Source organism: Myotis brandtii, unplaced genomic scaffold, assembly GCF_000412655.1.
Source record: "Myotis brandtii unplaced genomic scaffold, ASM41265v1 scaffold909, whole genome shotgun sequence".
In the NCBI taxonomy this organism is placed as follows: Eukaryota; Metazoa; Chordata; class Mammalia; order Chiroptera; family Vespertilionidae; genus Myotis; species Myotis brandtii.
In genome coordinates, this window is record NW_005371742.1 from 45,664 (window position 1) to 63,381 (window position 17,718).

The 17,718-nt window shown below is 36.8% G+C and overlaps 1 protein-coding gene across 1 annotated transcript in view; it reads right to left on the bottom strand.

Annotated features, from left to right (window-relative positions):
- LOC102250919 (collagen alpha-1(XXIV) chain) overlaps positions 1 to 17,718 on the bottom strand; it is a 113,041-nt gene that overhangs the window by 34,353 nt on the left and 60,970 nt on the right. The window contains exons 9-11 of the mRNA XM_014532756.1: positions 12,729 to 12,773; positions 7,835 to 7,888; positions 6,615 to 6,659 (exon numbers count right to left, since the gene is read on the bottom strand). Of these exons, the coding sequence (XP_014388242.1) occupies positions 6,615 to 6,659; positions 7,835 to 7,888; positions 12,729 to 12,773 (144 nt within the window). The remainder of the gene's footprint in view (positions 1 to 6,614; positions 6,660 to 7,834; positions 7,889 to 12,728; positions 12,774 to 17,718) is intronic.

Genomic DNA, 17,718 nt, shown 5'->3' on the forward strand with positions numbered 1-17,718 from the left:
CGATTCCAATGGTCTGAGAAACAAGGAGGACATATAAATAATTATGCGAGGTACTTTATCCTAACATACTTTAGTCATATCTCACCTGTGGCAAATAACTTGTTTCACCAATTTAATAGACAAAATGTATAGTAGTTAAGAGACCATATTAAGGAGAACCTTAAATTTTAGGCTAAGAATTTTAGTCTATATTTTAGACTGGGAGCAACTGACTTTGGGGAATTATGGTAGTCCCCTGATTTCAAGTTGTTTTTTCAAAATATGAATCTGTTGACAAGATACAGAATACTTTTAAGACAGGAAATACTGATGGTAGGAAAATCTGTTAGAAGGCTCTTTCAACAGTCAAATTTGAAGGACTATCAGTCTGGTTCACTGATTCACAAAACATTATTTTAGTGCCCATTGTGTGTGAGGAACAAGGATTATAAAGGTGAATAAGAGAATCAGTGCCCTCAAGAAGTTCAGAGTTTATTAGGAACAAGGGTCAAACAAATAAATAATTGTAATATCATCTGAGAATTATTTTGTGAGTATGTGATACGTGATATGATAAATGTAATATGCAATGGGAACTTTGGAGGCAGAATGACCAACTTGGTCTAGAGCAGCGGTTCTCAACCTGTGGGTCGCGACCCCTTTGGTGGTCGAACGACCCTTTCACAGGGGTCGCCTAGACCATCCTGCATGTCAGATATTTACATTATGATTCATAACAGTAGCAACATTACAGTTATGAAGTAGCAACGAAAATAATTTTATGGTTGGGTCACAACATGAGGAACTGTATTTAAAGGGCCAGAAGGTTGAGAACCACTGGTCTAGAGGAAAGATTCAGCTTTACAGAGAAGGAAACATTTTGGCTGAGTCTTTAAGACATTCCAGATAGGACTAGTAATATACCATCAATCATTCAATCAATCAATAGGAATGAAATGATATTGCATTTTCATCAAACTGCAAATAGTTCTATGTGGTTGGCAGGCAAGAGGTGGGGTTAAAAAGAGTAATGATGGAAGTCTGGAATTTACTGTGGGCCATTTAAAAAAATAGGCATAGTCTTTATATAATCAAATTTGCAGCTTATAAAATCCACTAAGATTATAGTGTATCAACAGGTCTTTGTATATGTCTCTATAGACAACAAACAGGAAAGGTGAGTTTGGTAGAAGGGATGAGTTTGGTTAGTCATTTGAGTCTGTGGTGATGAGAGGCATTCAAATCGAATTATCTTGGCAGGGAATTGAAATGTGAAACTCATAGAAAGCTCATAGAGAGATATATTATTTGAAGGCCAGGTGGGTCAGAAGCCTTAAGGATAGACTAGAGCTCTGAGAAGAAAACAAGCAAAAAATAATCACTGAACCAGAGAGAAACGCTGAAATGGAGATGGGAGAAGAAGAATGATTTTATAAATACAGAGAAAAGCCAAGGTATAAAAAAAAATTGAAGGAGAGATACAAGGGACCATTTTCACTAAATTCTAAATGAAGGCTACTTATTTGAATCAGAGGATGGGTGACTTTTCAGAGTAAATTCTTCCATAATAATATATATTAAGAAAGGATTCAGGTTTTTTTATTCACAAAAGTCAAAAGGGGGAAGAAACACAAATGTTCAATAGATGACTAGATAAACAAAATGTGGTGTATTCATACAATGAAATATTATTCAGCCCTAAAAAGGAAATTCTGACATATGCTACAATGAGAATTAACCTTGAAGATAATCATGCTAAATGAAATAAACCAATCACAAAAGGACAGATAATGTATGATTACATGTAAATGAAGTACATCGAGTAGTCAAATGGGTAGACAGAGTAGAATGGCTGCCAGGGTCTTGGGGAGAGAGAAAATGAGGAGTTATTGTTTAATGGGTTTGGAGTTTCAGTTCGGGAGGATGAAAAAGTTCTGGAGATGAACGGTGGTGATGACTGCACAACAATTTGAATGGACTTAATACCTCCTGCTATGAACTGAATGTTTGTGTCCCCTCAATGTTCATATGTTGAAGCCTAATCCCCAATATCGTGGTATTTGAAGGTGGGGACTTTGGAAGGTAATTAGGTCATAAAGGATAGAGCCTCATGAATGGGATTAGTACCCTTATAAGAAAATATTTGAGAGAGATGATTAGTCTCTTGGCCATGTGAGCAGAAAGTGAGAAGGTGGCTGTCTACAAGACATGAGGTGGGCCCTTACCAGACCCCAGCACCTTGATCTTAAGCTTCCCAGACTGCAAAACTGTGAGATATAAGTCTTTATTGTTTAAGCCATCTAGTCTGGGGTATTTTTATTATAGTAGCATGAATTAAGACACCACTAAGCTATACATTTAAAGTTGGTTAATATGGCAAATTTGATGTTATACAAGGGTGGTGAAAGTAGGTTTATAGTTGTGAGTACACAAAACACAAAGTTTATTAATTATTGTATGATTTTCCATATGAATATCTGTAAACCTACTATTGCCCACCTCTGTATATATTCTCTCACACTTTTTAAAAGCAAATGTCTCTGGAATCATTTCCAAGTAGCCTGGAGGGATTTATCCTGAATGTGAAAGCCACTTAGCTGTTGCCATAGTAAGAGGAACACTTCCGTTTGACAAGAAAAAACACCTTTAAAATTCTCTATGCTCTACGGATTACATGAACTAGCAAAAAATAAAATAAAAGAGAAAGAATTCGTTTCTTGCTACTTAACTTTAACAAGTGAAACACCCTTATAAGAAATTTGTTTCCTTGAAAGCCAAGCATCTGCAGTGGTTCTCAACCTTCCTAATGCAGTTCCTCATGTTGTGGTGACCCCCAACCATAAAATTATTTTCGTTGCTACTTCATAACTGTAACTTTGATACTGTTATGAATCGTAATGTAAATATCTGATATGCAGGATGTACTTTCATTGTTACAAATTGAACATAATTAAAGCATAGTGATTAATCACAAAAACAATATGTAATTATATATGTGTTTTCTGATGGTCTTAGGCGACCCCTGTGAAAGGGTTGTTCCACCCCCAAAGGGGTCGCGACCCACAGGTTGAGAACCTCTGATCTAGAGGATGAGGAAGGTTTCTTTTAAAATGAAGCATCTGAAATTATTTCTAATTCTAAACATTTAGGATTATGATGACAAGCTGCATGTATGTTCAGAATCATTAGCTACAGATGGTTTCAAGTTTAAAAACAACTAACTTTTGTCTTAATATATACAGCTGGAGTTTTGCTTATAAATAAAAGAAAGAGACATGCTAACTGGTGTACACATATTGGCGAACTAATCATTGAGAACTCGGAAGCTGAAAAGTCAGCCCTCTACTCGACATAGCCCGTTTAGGGTACAAGCACAATATTTTACATTAAAGACTTTAAAGGGAACAGTGCTGTGAATAACTACATAGTAATTTCATAAAAGTTTCTTGATAAATGTTATGCTGATTCTAACAGAATTGTAAAATGTCAGGAACACCCACCAAAGAAATCATACAGGCATTTGTAGTCATTCTCAAAATAACACTACTAAGCTAGAGTTTAGTATGTAATGAAACAAATAACAAAAAATAACAACAACACATAAGTTTTTGCTTTTGGGGCTGAAGGTTGTATATCCAGTTGGAGGCTATTTTGGTCACCAGCAGGGTAACTAAGATATCAGGAGTGGCCCTACACACATCTCCTTTCATGAGGCAGCCAGCATACTATACTCAAAGGAAGGCCAAATGAGGGTTACAAATGATGGTCTGCTTTAAACACTTACATTTAAAAAGAAATCATCTTAACAACAATTAATGTAATCAAATAACAGTACCAGTCCAAAGATCAGTTATCATGACTTATAAAAATATTAATTTAAAGTGGATTACATGTGGCATAATCCAGTAATAGGACACAAATTAAATAAAAAATATTCCCTTTAACTTCTCAGTGTGATTTTGTTATTTCGGTCTTTTTAGCTATATTTTGTCTTAATGTCAAAAATCTACATTTGAAGGTGAGTGAGGGTGGGTGGGTAGGAAGTGATTAACCAAAGAACTTGTATGCATAGATATATGCATAACCCATGGACACAGACAATGGGGCAGGGGCAGGCTGGAAGCAGTCAGAGGGAGAAAAAAGGGGACGTATGTAATACTTTCAACAATAAAGATTTTTTTAAATCTACATTTGAGACCATTTGTGAATGTGACACCTAGACAAATGACTCTCCTGATTCTTCCCACTCTTCCAAAAGAACATTTTAAAAATTACTCAATCAGAAAATATTATATTTGTATTCTATTTTAAAAAAATCCTTTTATGAAGCTGGCCATCCAAACCTAAAAGTACAACTTAAAAATGGTTACAACGTAGACAATAATTCTAAATACTAAAGGGCGGGGGTGGGGAGGGGGAGAGAAGCAACAACAAAAGGATGTATAATACAATACAAAAATGACATGAAGAAGAACTTAAAAGAGTTATAGGAATCACTGAAGCAAGATGAGAAAATGCAGTTAGAGAAAAGCACATAGTGCCAAATAACATGTCTTGGAGTTATTAGCTCATGCACAGAAGAAACTCCCAAGTTCAATAATTCTATACAATGAAAAGCTAATATGCAAATGGTCGTCATGCTCTCACACCCTCAAGCCATCATGCCATAACGGCTCAGACACTCAACACTAGGGAGAGAGGAATGGGGATCAGCCAGGCTCAAATGAGCTCGTGAGAGAGGAATGGGAACCAGCCAGGCTGCGGCCCAGGATAGGGACAAGCTGCCTGCCCCACGGTCCCAGGCGCCAGCAGCTGCACCTGCATCTGCGGCCCAGGAGAGGGACAAGCTGCACGCCCCACGGTCCTGGGCACCAGAGGCTGGGGCTGCAGTCCAGGAGAGGGACAAGCCACCCACCCCACAGTCCTGGGTGCCAGCAGCTGGGGCTGCGGCCCAGGAGAGGGATAAGCCGCCCGCCCTGCGGTCCCAGGCACCCGTGGCTGTTCCTGGACCTCTGGCCTGGGAGAGGGACAAGCTACCCACCCAGCGGTCCCAGGTGCCTGCAGCTGTGGCCCAGGCAAAGCCACCTGCCCACGGTGCCCTGTGGCTGTGGCCAGCCCAGGTGAAGCTGGCCCGGGTTCTGGGTGCCTGCAGCCAGGCAGAGGGAGGGAAGACTGGGTCCCGGGTGCCTGTGACTGGCTGGAGGAGGGAATCCTGAGTCCAGGATGTGGGGCGAGGCAGAGGCGGTTAGGGGCAATCAGGCCAGAAGGGGAGCAGTTAGGGGTGATCAGGCTGGTATGGGAACAGTTAGAGGCAACCAGGCAGGCACACAGAGGTGGTTAGGGGCGATCAGGCAGGCAGGCAGAGGGGTTAGGGGCGATCAGGCAGGCAGGCAGTAGGTAATGTGCTTTAAGAATATTAAGCTCAGGTAGTTTTTGTAAATACCTGAAAGGTAAGTTTCATTATCAGCATTTAATAAGATTTTTAAAAAATGAAACAGAAGGGGTGAATGATATCTAAAGTCATAAATCCAGGGAATGAGAAGTTAAGGGGAAAAGACAAACAAAGAAAGCAGACCTAACTCCAAAGCCCATGTTCTTAAACTCTAATCTCTTCTTGTTTCCTGAATTCAAGACAACATGTGCTTTTAGTATAGCTTCCAATAAAAAAATGCATGACTTTTCCCCAATATATTTTCACTTAATGCAAGGGTAGAGATAGCGCAGGATACGCAGAAAGAGTAGCTAAGGTGAGAAGATTTTGGTTCTAGTTCGTAACTTTGCCAAATCACATAAATTCTTTGGCTTACTATTTTCTAAATTATAAAATGGAGATAATATACCTGTTCTCCTACTTTATATGATTGATAGCAAAATAAAAGAAGAAAATACATATGAAAGTATTTGAAAATGTTTAAGAATTTTAAAAGTTCAAATACTTCATGCATTTATTTCAAAAAAGTATTTTAAATAATATAAGCAACAGATATAGATGCTGGAAAACAACTGACTATAAAATGGAGAATTTCTAAAATAAAATTTTAGTATACTTTTACTAATATTTCCTAGAACCAGCTTGGTGTTAATTTATAGTATATTACATAACATATGACAGTAATTCTTTTTACTCCCTTAATGATTAAAAGTGGCTAATAACTCCTTTAATGGTTTGGAAGAGCAGTGATATGTTCTTGATATGATAAGTTTATTTCCTCCTTTGCAGATATTTCTCTACTCCAGATAGTTTTATGTCATATTATCTCAGCCTTAAACTAATATGAATTTCTTTGCCTCTTCATTTTCATGATTTCTTAGCTCTATATATGCTTACATATAAATAATAATACAACTGTTTATAGAGCATATTCTAACACACCAGGTATTTTTTTAGGAGCTATCAAAATAATGTAAATGAGGTAAGAGTTATCAACAAATGATATAAAACCTATTACTATAAGACTACTTTCTGTGGCCTTAACAGAAAAAAAATATCTATTGAACAAGTATAATTCTTTTCAGGCTAAACTTGCATTACATTCAAAGTTCCTAAAAAATGGGTGAAAATGATAAGTATTTTATATATTTCATTCTACTATTATGCATGCATACTTAACAAAAAGAGGAAAATAGTAACTTACTCGTACACCTTTAGGACCCAGATTACCTTCTGGGCCAGCTAGACCCTAGTGTGAATAAAAGATATCATCATCAGACTGCAGTACTTTTTAGAGTTGTTTATAAACAGATTAATAAGAAGGACATATAAAGAGGTGTCATTTTCACAATTATAAAACTCTGTATGCTTAATGCAGACTATATATGTTCAAGGAATTTTATAATTTCAGAACCAAAAGAGGCACTGTATATAATCTATATAAAAATATATTTTAGGTATCTAAATAAAGTAAATTAACACATCAGATAAAAAATAAATATTTTTTCATTAAATTATTCTCATTGGAAAACTATGTTCTTTTAAAACACTTGTAATTAGCTTATCTAAAATATATTCCTATAATTTTAAAAAATAAATAAATATTTAACTTCAATGTCCATATATTTGAGTATTTCCAGTTTATTTTATATTCTTCATATGACATAAATCATCACTTGGTGGTAAGACTCTAATATGCAATACCTTCCATGTACTTTTAAAGCCTGAAAAAATGAAATTTTGTTAATTGATTATTTTTGGCAGTTTTATTTCTCTCATTCTTGATAATAAAAAAGCTATGATAAGTGTATAATTAATGAATGAATAATTAATTTTAAGAGTCAGTAATCAATTCATAAAAACCTAGGAAAGAAAATGTTTTCCACTATTAGTCTACATGAAGTAACAAAGTAAGAAATTAGAGGAAAATAAATATAAAATGATTAGACTGCATTTTAAAACAGTATACAGAGATTAAATTTAGTTCAGATAAAAGTATTTGGTAGTGGCATATATAGCACTGCCAACATTATCCCAAGCTTTTATAACTGCGTTATTTAAAAATGATGTTTATTATACAGAAGAGTCTTAACTCTTACTATTACTTCATTTTCATCAGTGGCAGTATTGCAAAATCAGCAGCTGGGCTATTTTAAGATCTTATTAGACCCTTGAGCATTTTAATTTTGAAAGTATATCACATCAAACAGCCTTAAAACCCCACTCCCATTTTAACAATACTTTCTGTAGTTAAATTTTTGATGGATTTTTACAGTTTTGATTTTGACATTATTTTGCTCTGATTAATTCATTATTTAAAAAAATAAACCAATTATCATTTGAACATTAATTCTCAAAATCAGAACATACAATATGTTAATAAAGACAAACAAGAAAGGAGAAGTATAAGTATAGTTACCTCACCTGCCTGCCAGGGTAACCAGGTGAACCAATATTTCCAGTGAATCCTGGAATTCCCTGAAATGAAAAATAAAGCACAACAAAGTCAAAAGAAGCCCAAGGGAACAAACGTGATGCATTCATAATACCCAAATTTGGAAAGAAATTTTTCCTTATAAAAATGCTGATTGAAATCACCTGTTTGAAATAAAAATGAGCCCAAATTGCTAAATAAAAATAAATAAAACTGTTAGATTAGGGACCTAAATGAGACACTGCACATTAATAATAATAAGTGAAGGATGGAAAAATCCAGTACTACATAAATAAAGAAGACATTTATTATAGAGAAAGAGTTGGTACATTTCTTAATAACCACTATCTTTTTAAATTGAATTCCTTCTTGTCTCAGTCATAGGCAATAAAATCTAAGACATCTCTCGTAGTAATATTTTTGGGTTCACATATAACCCCGATATATCTCCTTGGGCAAGAGAAACAAAGGAAAAAATAAACAAATGGGACTATATCTAACTAAAAAGCTTTTGCACAGCAAAAGAAACCATCAACAAAATGAAAAGGGAACTCATCTTAACTGTCTGAGCATAAGCCCCACAAGACTAAATAAGTGTGAATTTCAACACCAACCTTTTCAACTTTCCTAATGTCAACGTATTCTTGTTTTTACTTTCTTTCACTTATACATCATTCATTCATTCATTCATTCATCAGTTTATTCAGAGTTTATGGCTACCAAATAATTCTTGAAACAAGGAAATGCCAGAAGAATGCGTGTTGAGTTGCCTTTACCTCATATGATGACAGCAAGAGTAAAATTCAGATTCCTCATTTATCATGTAAAATTCATTTCTTGCTTGCTGTTTGCAAAATAGATAATGAAAGACACTAGCCCTTTGCCCATTTGCCCTGAAATAGAAGTTACCTCTATTTTAAGTATAGAAACACTATAAAACTCCGGAAGCTCGAAAACTCTAGAGAAAGAAAAGACCAAAGAAAACACAAAGAATAGAAAATCACAGTTGAAAGGTTTGCCCTCCCATTCTATTAGACATGTAGGCTTCCAATATATCTTTCTTTCAATTTCTCTAAGAATCCATTTCTCAATTTTATTCTGTCTCATTTTATTCCCTCCTCTCTCCCTTCCTTACCTTGCTCCAACAATTATGATTTACCAAGCACTTTTTTATGTGCAATCACCATACCAAGTACTTTAGAGATACTATTTCCATTCTACAATGAAAAAACTAGCATACAGGGAAGCTGTGAAACTTACCCAAGATGCCACAGTAAGTAGCAGAACCTGAATGTGAACCCAGATACAAGTTTTGGTATGTGTATAAACCCACACACATAAATACATGCATATATACATACAGATTATGTATGTATACGACATTTGTGCACTGGAGGGGGGGGGTCCCTCAGCCCTGCCTGAGCCCTGTCGCAGTTTGGGACCCCTCACTTCTTACAGCCCGCCTGCAGTGGAGGCGGGAGAGGCTCCCGCCACCGCCACTGTACTCACCAGCCATGAGTTCGGCTTCTGGTTGAGTGGCACTCTCCTTGTGGGAGCGCACTGACCACCAGGGGGTAGCTCTTATTTGAGCGTCTGCCCCCGGTCGTCAGTGCGTGTCATAGCAACCAGTCATTCCACTATTAGGTCAATTTGCATATTAGGGTTTTATTATATAGGATATGTATATACATATATATATATACACATGACAACAGACAATTTAACAGAATATGAATAAACAGTGGTCTTCTGACAATTATAGAATAAAATTCTTGTCTACAAGTGAAAAGATTATATCCTATGTATTTTAGAAACCATATTTATGTACTAGATATTACCTTATTAATATTACATATAATACATGGTATTTTATTTCTATAACATTTATTGAGTACCTATCATATGCCAGGAACTATATATTTCGAGTAATATATATATATATATTTACCTAATCTGCTCAAACCCTATAAGGATAAATATTATTATCCCTATTTTACAGATGAAAAAAATAAGACATAAAGTGTTTCTCACCAATGGGAAGTCATTTAGCTAGTAAGTAAAAAGTTAGGATTTAAATCAGTAAATATAATTCCAAAGACCACCATTCAAGGGTGTCTTTCTAGTATAGGTTTGAAGTGCAAATAACTTCCAATAGTACTATAAGGAAAGCCCTCTAATTAAGAGATTTGTTCCAGTCTATTTACAACTGCTTGTTTATGCCCCATATAAAACCTTATATTTAGGTCTGCCAATAGAAATGAGTGAAACAAATTAAAAATGCTGTTTTTATTCTGTAGGTCACTATCTGACTAATGCCAACTTCCCACCATCTCTTTCATTCCTTTCCTAGCCTAACCAGGTTAACTGACCCCAGTTAAAAGCAATCTGCTATAAGACATAAGTGAAATCTGATTTTGAATGGATTTTCATAGAATGTGTTAAAGTTACATGCAGAGAGCTAACACATTCCAGCTGTACAGAGAAAAAAACAAAAAACAACTCCACTCAATGGCTAAGTTCCTCTGTACGGGAATAGCAGCAAATAAAGTAAACAAGTAAGCCTTCAACTTGGTCTTACATGGCACAAATACATGCTAAGTCAACCGTACCCTAAAATCACTGCGCAACCACAGGAGCTCCAAAGAAACTCAAAACGAACACTACAACTCAATTCACTTTGCACTTAAAAAAATGTTGTTGTTTTTAATGGCTTACTTAAATCTTTAGATTGAATGGAGGAATTTAGGCATAAAATAATACCTTATAGCCTCAGGGGGGTAATTAGGAATAAGAAGCCTGCCCCAATCCCACTTCTTGCCCTGAGCATTAAGGCACATGCTCTGAGTCGGTCAGACTCCATGGAGAGTCCCAGCACTACCACCGTGGATCCTCCCTGCATCTTAGTGCATCTCTAGGTCACAGGATTATTGTGTGGATAAAACAGAATAAAGTGTAGGGATATATTTAAAAGTGGAGGTAACTGCCATAATTCTTAGTGATGCTGAACATTACATTAGTTAACATATGGAAATATTCAATAAATCACTATACTACTACAAATTGTCGTTGACAGGTAGTACAGTTTGGCCACTAATGAAAACTCAATAAATGACAGCTCTTATTACTAGAGCTTGCACAGATTATATAAATACTTTTCCAAATGTTTTCTGACCAATTTATAGATACTTATAAATTTTCCATAAATGAATATCTCCCAGCAAATTAGTTATGCTCTGCTTAATGACTGCAGCATGTTCATAGTTAAAATGCAACATGATTTTAGTTGTTCCTCACAATTATCAAATTTTGCCTTTATTTCTGGAAATAATTAGAATAGAAAGTAAGAACTGACTCCAAATACATTTTCCAACCTTTACAAGTGATTTTAGACTCTTTTTAAAAGCATAACACTCGCAGAACAATAATATGCACACAAACAGAACTAGGTTATAAAGAAGCTATGAGAGAACTGGCCAGTACTGACACAAGATCAATTTTTCATTTTCTTGTGAAATATTAGGTTTTCTTCATTGAGATACACACATTTCTGCCAAAGCAGTATTCTGGGGATTTTTTCCCCTCCATATTTCCTCCCACCCTTGTGATTTTTACCCATAAAAATTAAAATGATTTCCAGTAATTGTTTAATCTTTTGGAAACTGAAATGTGTTATGTTTTGCTTGCCATGTCTAGTAACTAGTAATCTTGGAAAATTGTGCTTCAGGGACTGAATATTGTGTACTGTCCCACTTAACACATATGGAATAGAAAGTTGCCTTTGTATCTTCATTTATATCTTTTTCTCAAGTGACAGTCCCCATCACATTTCTTTCTTGAGCTCCCTTTAGGGAAGCGGTTCTCAACCTGTGGGTCGTGACCCCTTTGGGGGTCGAACGACCCTTTCACAGGGGTCACCTAAGACCATCGGAAAACACATATATAATTACATATTGTTTTTGTGATGAATCACTATGCTTTAATTATGTTCAGTTTGTAACAATGAAAATACATCCTGCATATCAGATATTTACATTACGATTCATAACAGTAGCAAAGTTACAGTTATGAAGTAGCAACGAAAATAATTTTATGGTTGGGGGTCACCACAACATGAGGAGCTGTATTAAAGGGTCGCGGCATTAGGAAGGTTGAGAACCACTGCTTTAGGGCTTCCTGAGGCCCTCTGCTGGATCTCCAATAATAGTACCTGCCACCCTAGTTGGTTTCTAATCTCCTACCCTTGTCACTGGGCTACTACACACTGTATTGAAAACAAGAAATAGGACAGTTTTAAATGACGTAATGATATAATATTTTCTGGTGGGAGAGAGAAGGCATAATTAAAAACTAGATACTGTAATTCCAAAACAACAGTATTTTGACTTTTAAATATGTACTTATGTATGTAATGGACAGCAGCATATGTGACATCTGATTTAGGTTATTAAAATTCATTTGCATCCCTCATGCAAGGATTGACGTTAGTGAAGGGACAAGTCCCTGAAATTGTATGAAATAAGTCGGGCGTGTGTGTGGGTGTATGTGTATGAGCATGGATGAGCGTGGGGGTGTGCATGTAGTACATGGATAAGTGTATTTTCTGAGAAAAGGATTCATAGCATTTGTGAGATTCTCAAAGGGGCTTGTGAACCACAAAAGTTTAAGAACTGCTGCTCTGGAAGATATTAGGCACTGGAAGTCAGACTGGACTATGCAAAAAACAAAATTAAAATAGATAATCAATTAAAAATTGTTCTTATACTAAACAGAGGGAAAATAATTAGAAAATTGGAATAGTAAATGGGGGGAAAATCTCTCAATGAAGTTCTCTACTGGGTGTCTTTCTCACTGGGAAAGATACCATTTTACAAAGGAAGTACTCACTTGTTCACCTCGGAGTCCTGGGAGGCCTGGATATCCTTTGAGACCCTGAAAGGGGAAAAGTGAAAACATGCTATGAAAAGTAAACCCATATAAGCCAAACCACTAAACCCAGGTTCTGGGTTGTCTTGTACCCCAACTGACAGATTCCTCATCAATATTAATGCAATCCTTACTAATTTATTTCTTAAAAAAATTAATCGTTTTAATAAGTTTTAAATATTTATTAAATAAATTCTTATTCATATTCTTAAACACTTTGAGTGTTATTTGAATGATTTGTTATTATCAACTAAAACGGTAGCAAACTATAGAATAAAGAGAAGCATCTTTTATAAAAGGCTGGTATCCAGCAACGGATTTGTTAAATTTTGCTAAACTTTTTCAAAAGTTGGTTCTAGTTCATTGATGCTAACACAAAATGCCCTAAGACATAATCTGTTTGTAATTATCAAAAAACTGGCCCACATCCACACAGTTTATCTAATTCCATTGTCATAACACTCCATGAATGAGCTAAGACAAATGAAAGAGCCTGTTCACAAGTTCATCAAAAGGGGTTTTGTAAAGCTGCCTAAGAAATTAATAACAAATGTTATATGTCAATTATACCTCAATTAAAAAATGAACTTAGTAGCAGAAATTCCAAATAATAGAACCAAAATTAAGTATAATCTTATCATTATTACCCAAAGATAAAAAAATAGGTAATATCTGAACTGCATCCAGCATGGCCAGTGGTGAACCTGAGAAGGGCGGTGAAGGATTAAAGAAAACAGACAAGAGAATATAGCTGGGGCCAGGTGGGACACTGTTCTCAAATGGAGAGACAGTGACACAACCTGTAAGCCAAGTCTTTATTTTATAGTCAGATCCCATGAGGCAAAGCAGGGGCGTGGTCAAGATGTTTACAATGTTCTCACAGTTTCAAATCACTTAATTACATCCACCTGAGAACTCCATCAAGCTTTGTTTTGGCAGCACTTGCTGCACCTCCCGCAGCCTACATCACTCAGCCACGTGGGACCACAGGTTCGAACCATAAGGTCAAGCTTAGAACCACAGCCTTTGGCTATACAGTCGTGCTGGGAGGGCTTCGCCCTCCAAGCTGGGACCTACACGTGCACGAGAGGACGGTGCCCTCTCATTAGTCCGAGGCTTAAACCTGTCCAAACGCTGTAGCCGCTCTCCACAAATATCCTATATCCTCAGGATTTTTTTCTGTAAGCAAAATGAAGGAAGCAGAAAGAAAGGACAGGAAGAAAGAAATAAAGACATACTTTGGAGCTTATTTGTATAGCTCTAGTCAACAATCAGTGAATCACACGAGAGGATGGTGCCCTCTCATTAGTCCAAGGCTTAAACCTGTCCAAACGCTGTAGCTGCTCTCCACAAATATCCTATATCCTCAGGATTTTTTTCTGTAAGCAAAATGAAGGAAGCAGAAAGAAAGGACAGGAAGAAAGAAATAAAGACATACTTTGGAGCTTATTTGTATAGCTCTAGTCAACAATCAGTGAATCAATCTACACCCAGATTTCGAAGTATATAAAAGAACAGGATAAAGTTCCTTTTTAAAGAACCTCTTAAGATTTTAGGCAAACTATAACTCAAAAACCTGAAATAAATTATAGTTTAAAAGTATCAAAAACTTTGAATTAATATACTGCAAACTGAAGATAAATTTTTAAAGTTTCAGATATAAAGTAATGGAATGAATAGAGTTATTCAGGACTAATCACTGAAGGCATATCAACTTGAATTAATGAATTAGAGAAGGAAATTATGCTTTGGTTAGACAATGGGGAAATTAGAAGAGTCTATTTGAAAAATAAGAAAATGATTTAAGCAGCTTTTGAGATGTTAAACTTAAAAGTAAAATGTTTAAGTAGAGAAGCCTCTTGGGAACTAGAGAGAAGACTGGAAAAAGTAAGAAAACAAATTTAAAGACAAAGACTTTGTGTTATGTATAAGTTACATGTAAGCATATTCTTAACAAGGAAGTAACATAATTATGAAAGAAGAGGACAAAGGAAAAGGCCTATCATCTGGGAGCACTTCTTTGATTAGGCCATTAGATAGAGGTCAGAGAAGTGGCAGTGAGAAAGGGTAAAGGGGGTGGAGGTGGAGGAAGATACAAAGGAATTTCATTGAGCTAATATATGCCAGACGTTGTGCCAACTACTTCCAAATGCTTCAGATAATTCTATAGCAATTTATGAAGTAGGTATTTTTTTCCCATTTCTACAGATAAGAAAACTGAATCTGGAGAAATTAAATGATTTTACCAATCATGATGGTAAGGTGAAATCATGTTGTTTTGCTAGTTAGATGTATCAAGAATTGAGCCTGGCTGGTGTGACTCAGTTGGTTGAGTGTCTGCCCATGCACCAGAAAGAAAACCGGGGTTGTGGGCTCGATCCCCAGTAGGGGGTGTGCACGGCTGGTGTGACTCAGTTGGTTGAGTGTCCATGCACCAGAAAGAAAACCGGGGTTGTGGGCTTGATCCCCAGTAGGGGGTGTGCAGGAAGCAGCGATCAATGATTCTCTCATCATTTATGTTTCTATTTCTCTCTCCCTTTCCCTTCCTCTTTCTAAAATCAATAAAAACATATATTTTAAAAAAATAATTGAGTAACCTGCCCTTCTATTTACTTTATATGCTATAGTTGTCTGAATGCAGGCTGTCCTCATTCTTATTAATATTTTCAAACACTATAGACCACCAAGACAAATCAGCAAAAGTGATACAGTAGGCAGTTAGACAGACGTGAGCAGAGTAGGAAGGATGGGCCAGGTACAGAGTAACCAGAGCAGAAAGCCCCAGCTGCTTAGCAACTGGCAAAACTGAGCATACTGTTGGTCATTCAGTTTAGACACCGCCACCACACCCCCCCGACCTTTCATATCACTTGTCTCATGGTTTAGACCCTCCCCTGACCTTCCCTCCCCTGCCGTAGTGCTAATCATGTAGTAGAACCCCTTAGAGGAGGAACAAGGGGGCTGGAGAACAGCCTCATGCCACTCCCATACAAGCCCTGGCATGACCACTTCCTTAAGCATTAAGCCCTCAAGACAATGAGGTTCTGGCTGGAATCGAATAATCTGAAGAACAAAGCCTCAGATCTGTTGACCACAGATACAGAGTTTTGGTCAAACTAGAGATAACATTTAGGCCACAGTTATATTTCAGCTCTAGGCCCAGAAGAGCAGCAAAACCAGATGAAGCAATGTCTGTGGCTGACATCAGGACCAGATGCAATGACTAATGACCCTCTATCCCAGCGCTGACTAATCAGTAAAGACCACAACCCTGAAGGACACACCTGGAAAGCTGATGAATATTCTATTGAAATCCTCCCCTGATCTCTCCCCTAAAATCCCTGCCTTTGGAAAACAGATAAAACCCCTTAAGACAAAGGACCCAATGTGGGTGCTTGAGCATGCCCATGCCTTTTCCCACTCCCTTCTTTCCTTCTTTCTTTACTCTCTGGAGCATGCCTGCACCTTTTCCTCTCTCCTTCCCCCAGCGTTGTTTTCTTTACCTTTCCCTCTCCAAAAGAAGGGATCTCCCCTAAAATCCCTGCCTTTGGAAAGCAGATAAAACCCCTTAAGACAAAGGACCCAATGTGGGTGCTTGAGCATGCCCACGCCTTTTCCCACTCCCTTCTTTCCTTCTTTCTTTACTCTCTGGAGCATGCCTGCACCTTTTCCTCTCTCCTTCCCCCAGCGTTGTTTTCTTTACCTTTCCCTCTCCAAAAGAAGGGCCCTTCTTTTGCTTCTGTAACTTGTTTCCTGAGTCCACACAGCCCAGCTGGCTCACTTCTTCTACCTTCGTGACTTTTAAAATAAACTTTTGGTTATATTTGAGTTCTTGGCTCTGAATCTTTCTTAGCCAAACTCAAGGACCACAGTCTAACATCTGGTGCTGTTTGCCATTAATAAAAGGAGTTATATTTCATGAGTCATGCTAGTATTAAAGCTACACACTTAACAATAGCATCTAATATACCCAATGTTTAACTGAATTTTGCTCTGAGCTTGTACATTTTTTAAGATAACTAAAGATCAGCCTAATTACAAAATGAGACATATTGTTCTCAGTTGTCCAAATGTTATACAAGATTCTATAGATAAAAATATACAAAAAGCTAAACTGCTTTCACTTTTCATAACAGGAAATGAGAAATGTCCTCAGACAGCTCCCTGGAATGAGAAAGCATCTCTAGGAGGGTGGGAGCTAACAGCTCCTAGGAGAGTGTCAGGAAGATGAGGAATGAGGAGCCAGGTAAGAGGCACAAAGGTAGACAAACTCTCCGCCATAAGCCTATTTCCTTTTCCTTTTATTTCTTAAATGTGTTTATTTATTCATGTACTTAGCTTTATTTCTATGAACTCATGAGTCTAGCCAAATTCTTTCTTTCTTTGGCTACCATGTGATTTTTGACCAGAGTTTCATCTCTCCCTACCCCATGGTGAAACAGGATGCAGTGGTGGTAGCCACTTTATAACAGTGAACTAGACGTGTTAACCATGTTATCTTCTGTATGCACAATTCCTTGAAGGGATTCTTCCTCATCCAGAGACTCCGGTAAGGGAACAGCACCAAATAGTCATGATATTTTCTTCATGAGCTCTCTCCTACTCCACCTCAGCCATAACAGATGGCACTTAATCCAAAGGAGGCCAATACAAAGTCTGGTCAGTAGCCTATAAGATCACCGGAAATGAAGAGTTTTATCCAAATGGGAATAAGTCAGATTCTCTTTTCTTAAATTTAATTTTTAAAAAAGAAAGAGAGAAGGAAAGAAGAAGGAAAGAAAGAAAGGAAAGAGGGAAGGGAGGGAGGGAGAAAGGAAGGGTTACTTGGTTGAAAAATAAATTCTAAGTATTTAATATGATATCTCAATTCTCTTAATGTTGAAAGGTGACAAGAGAAAGAGTATCCTTTTGTTACTTTTAGTGTAATATTATTACATCTGTAATATACTGG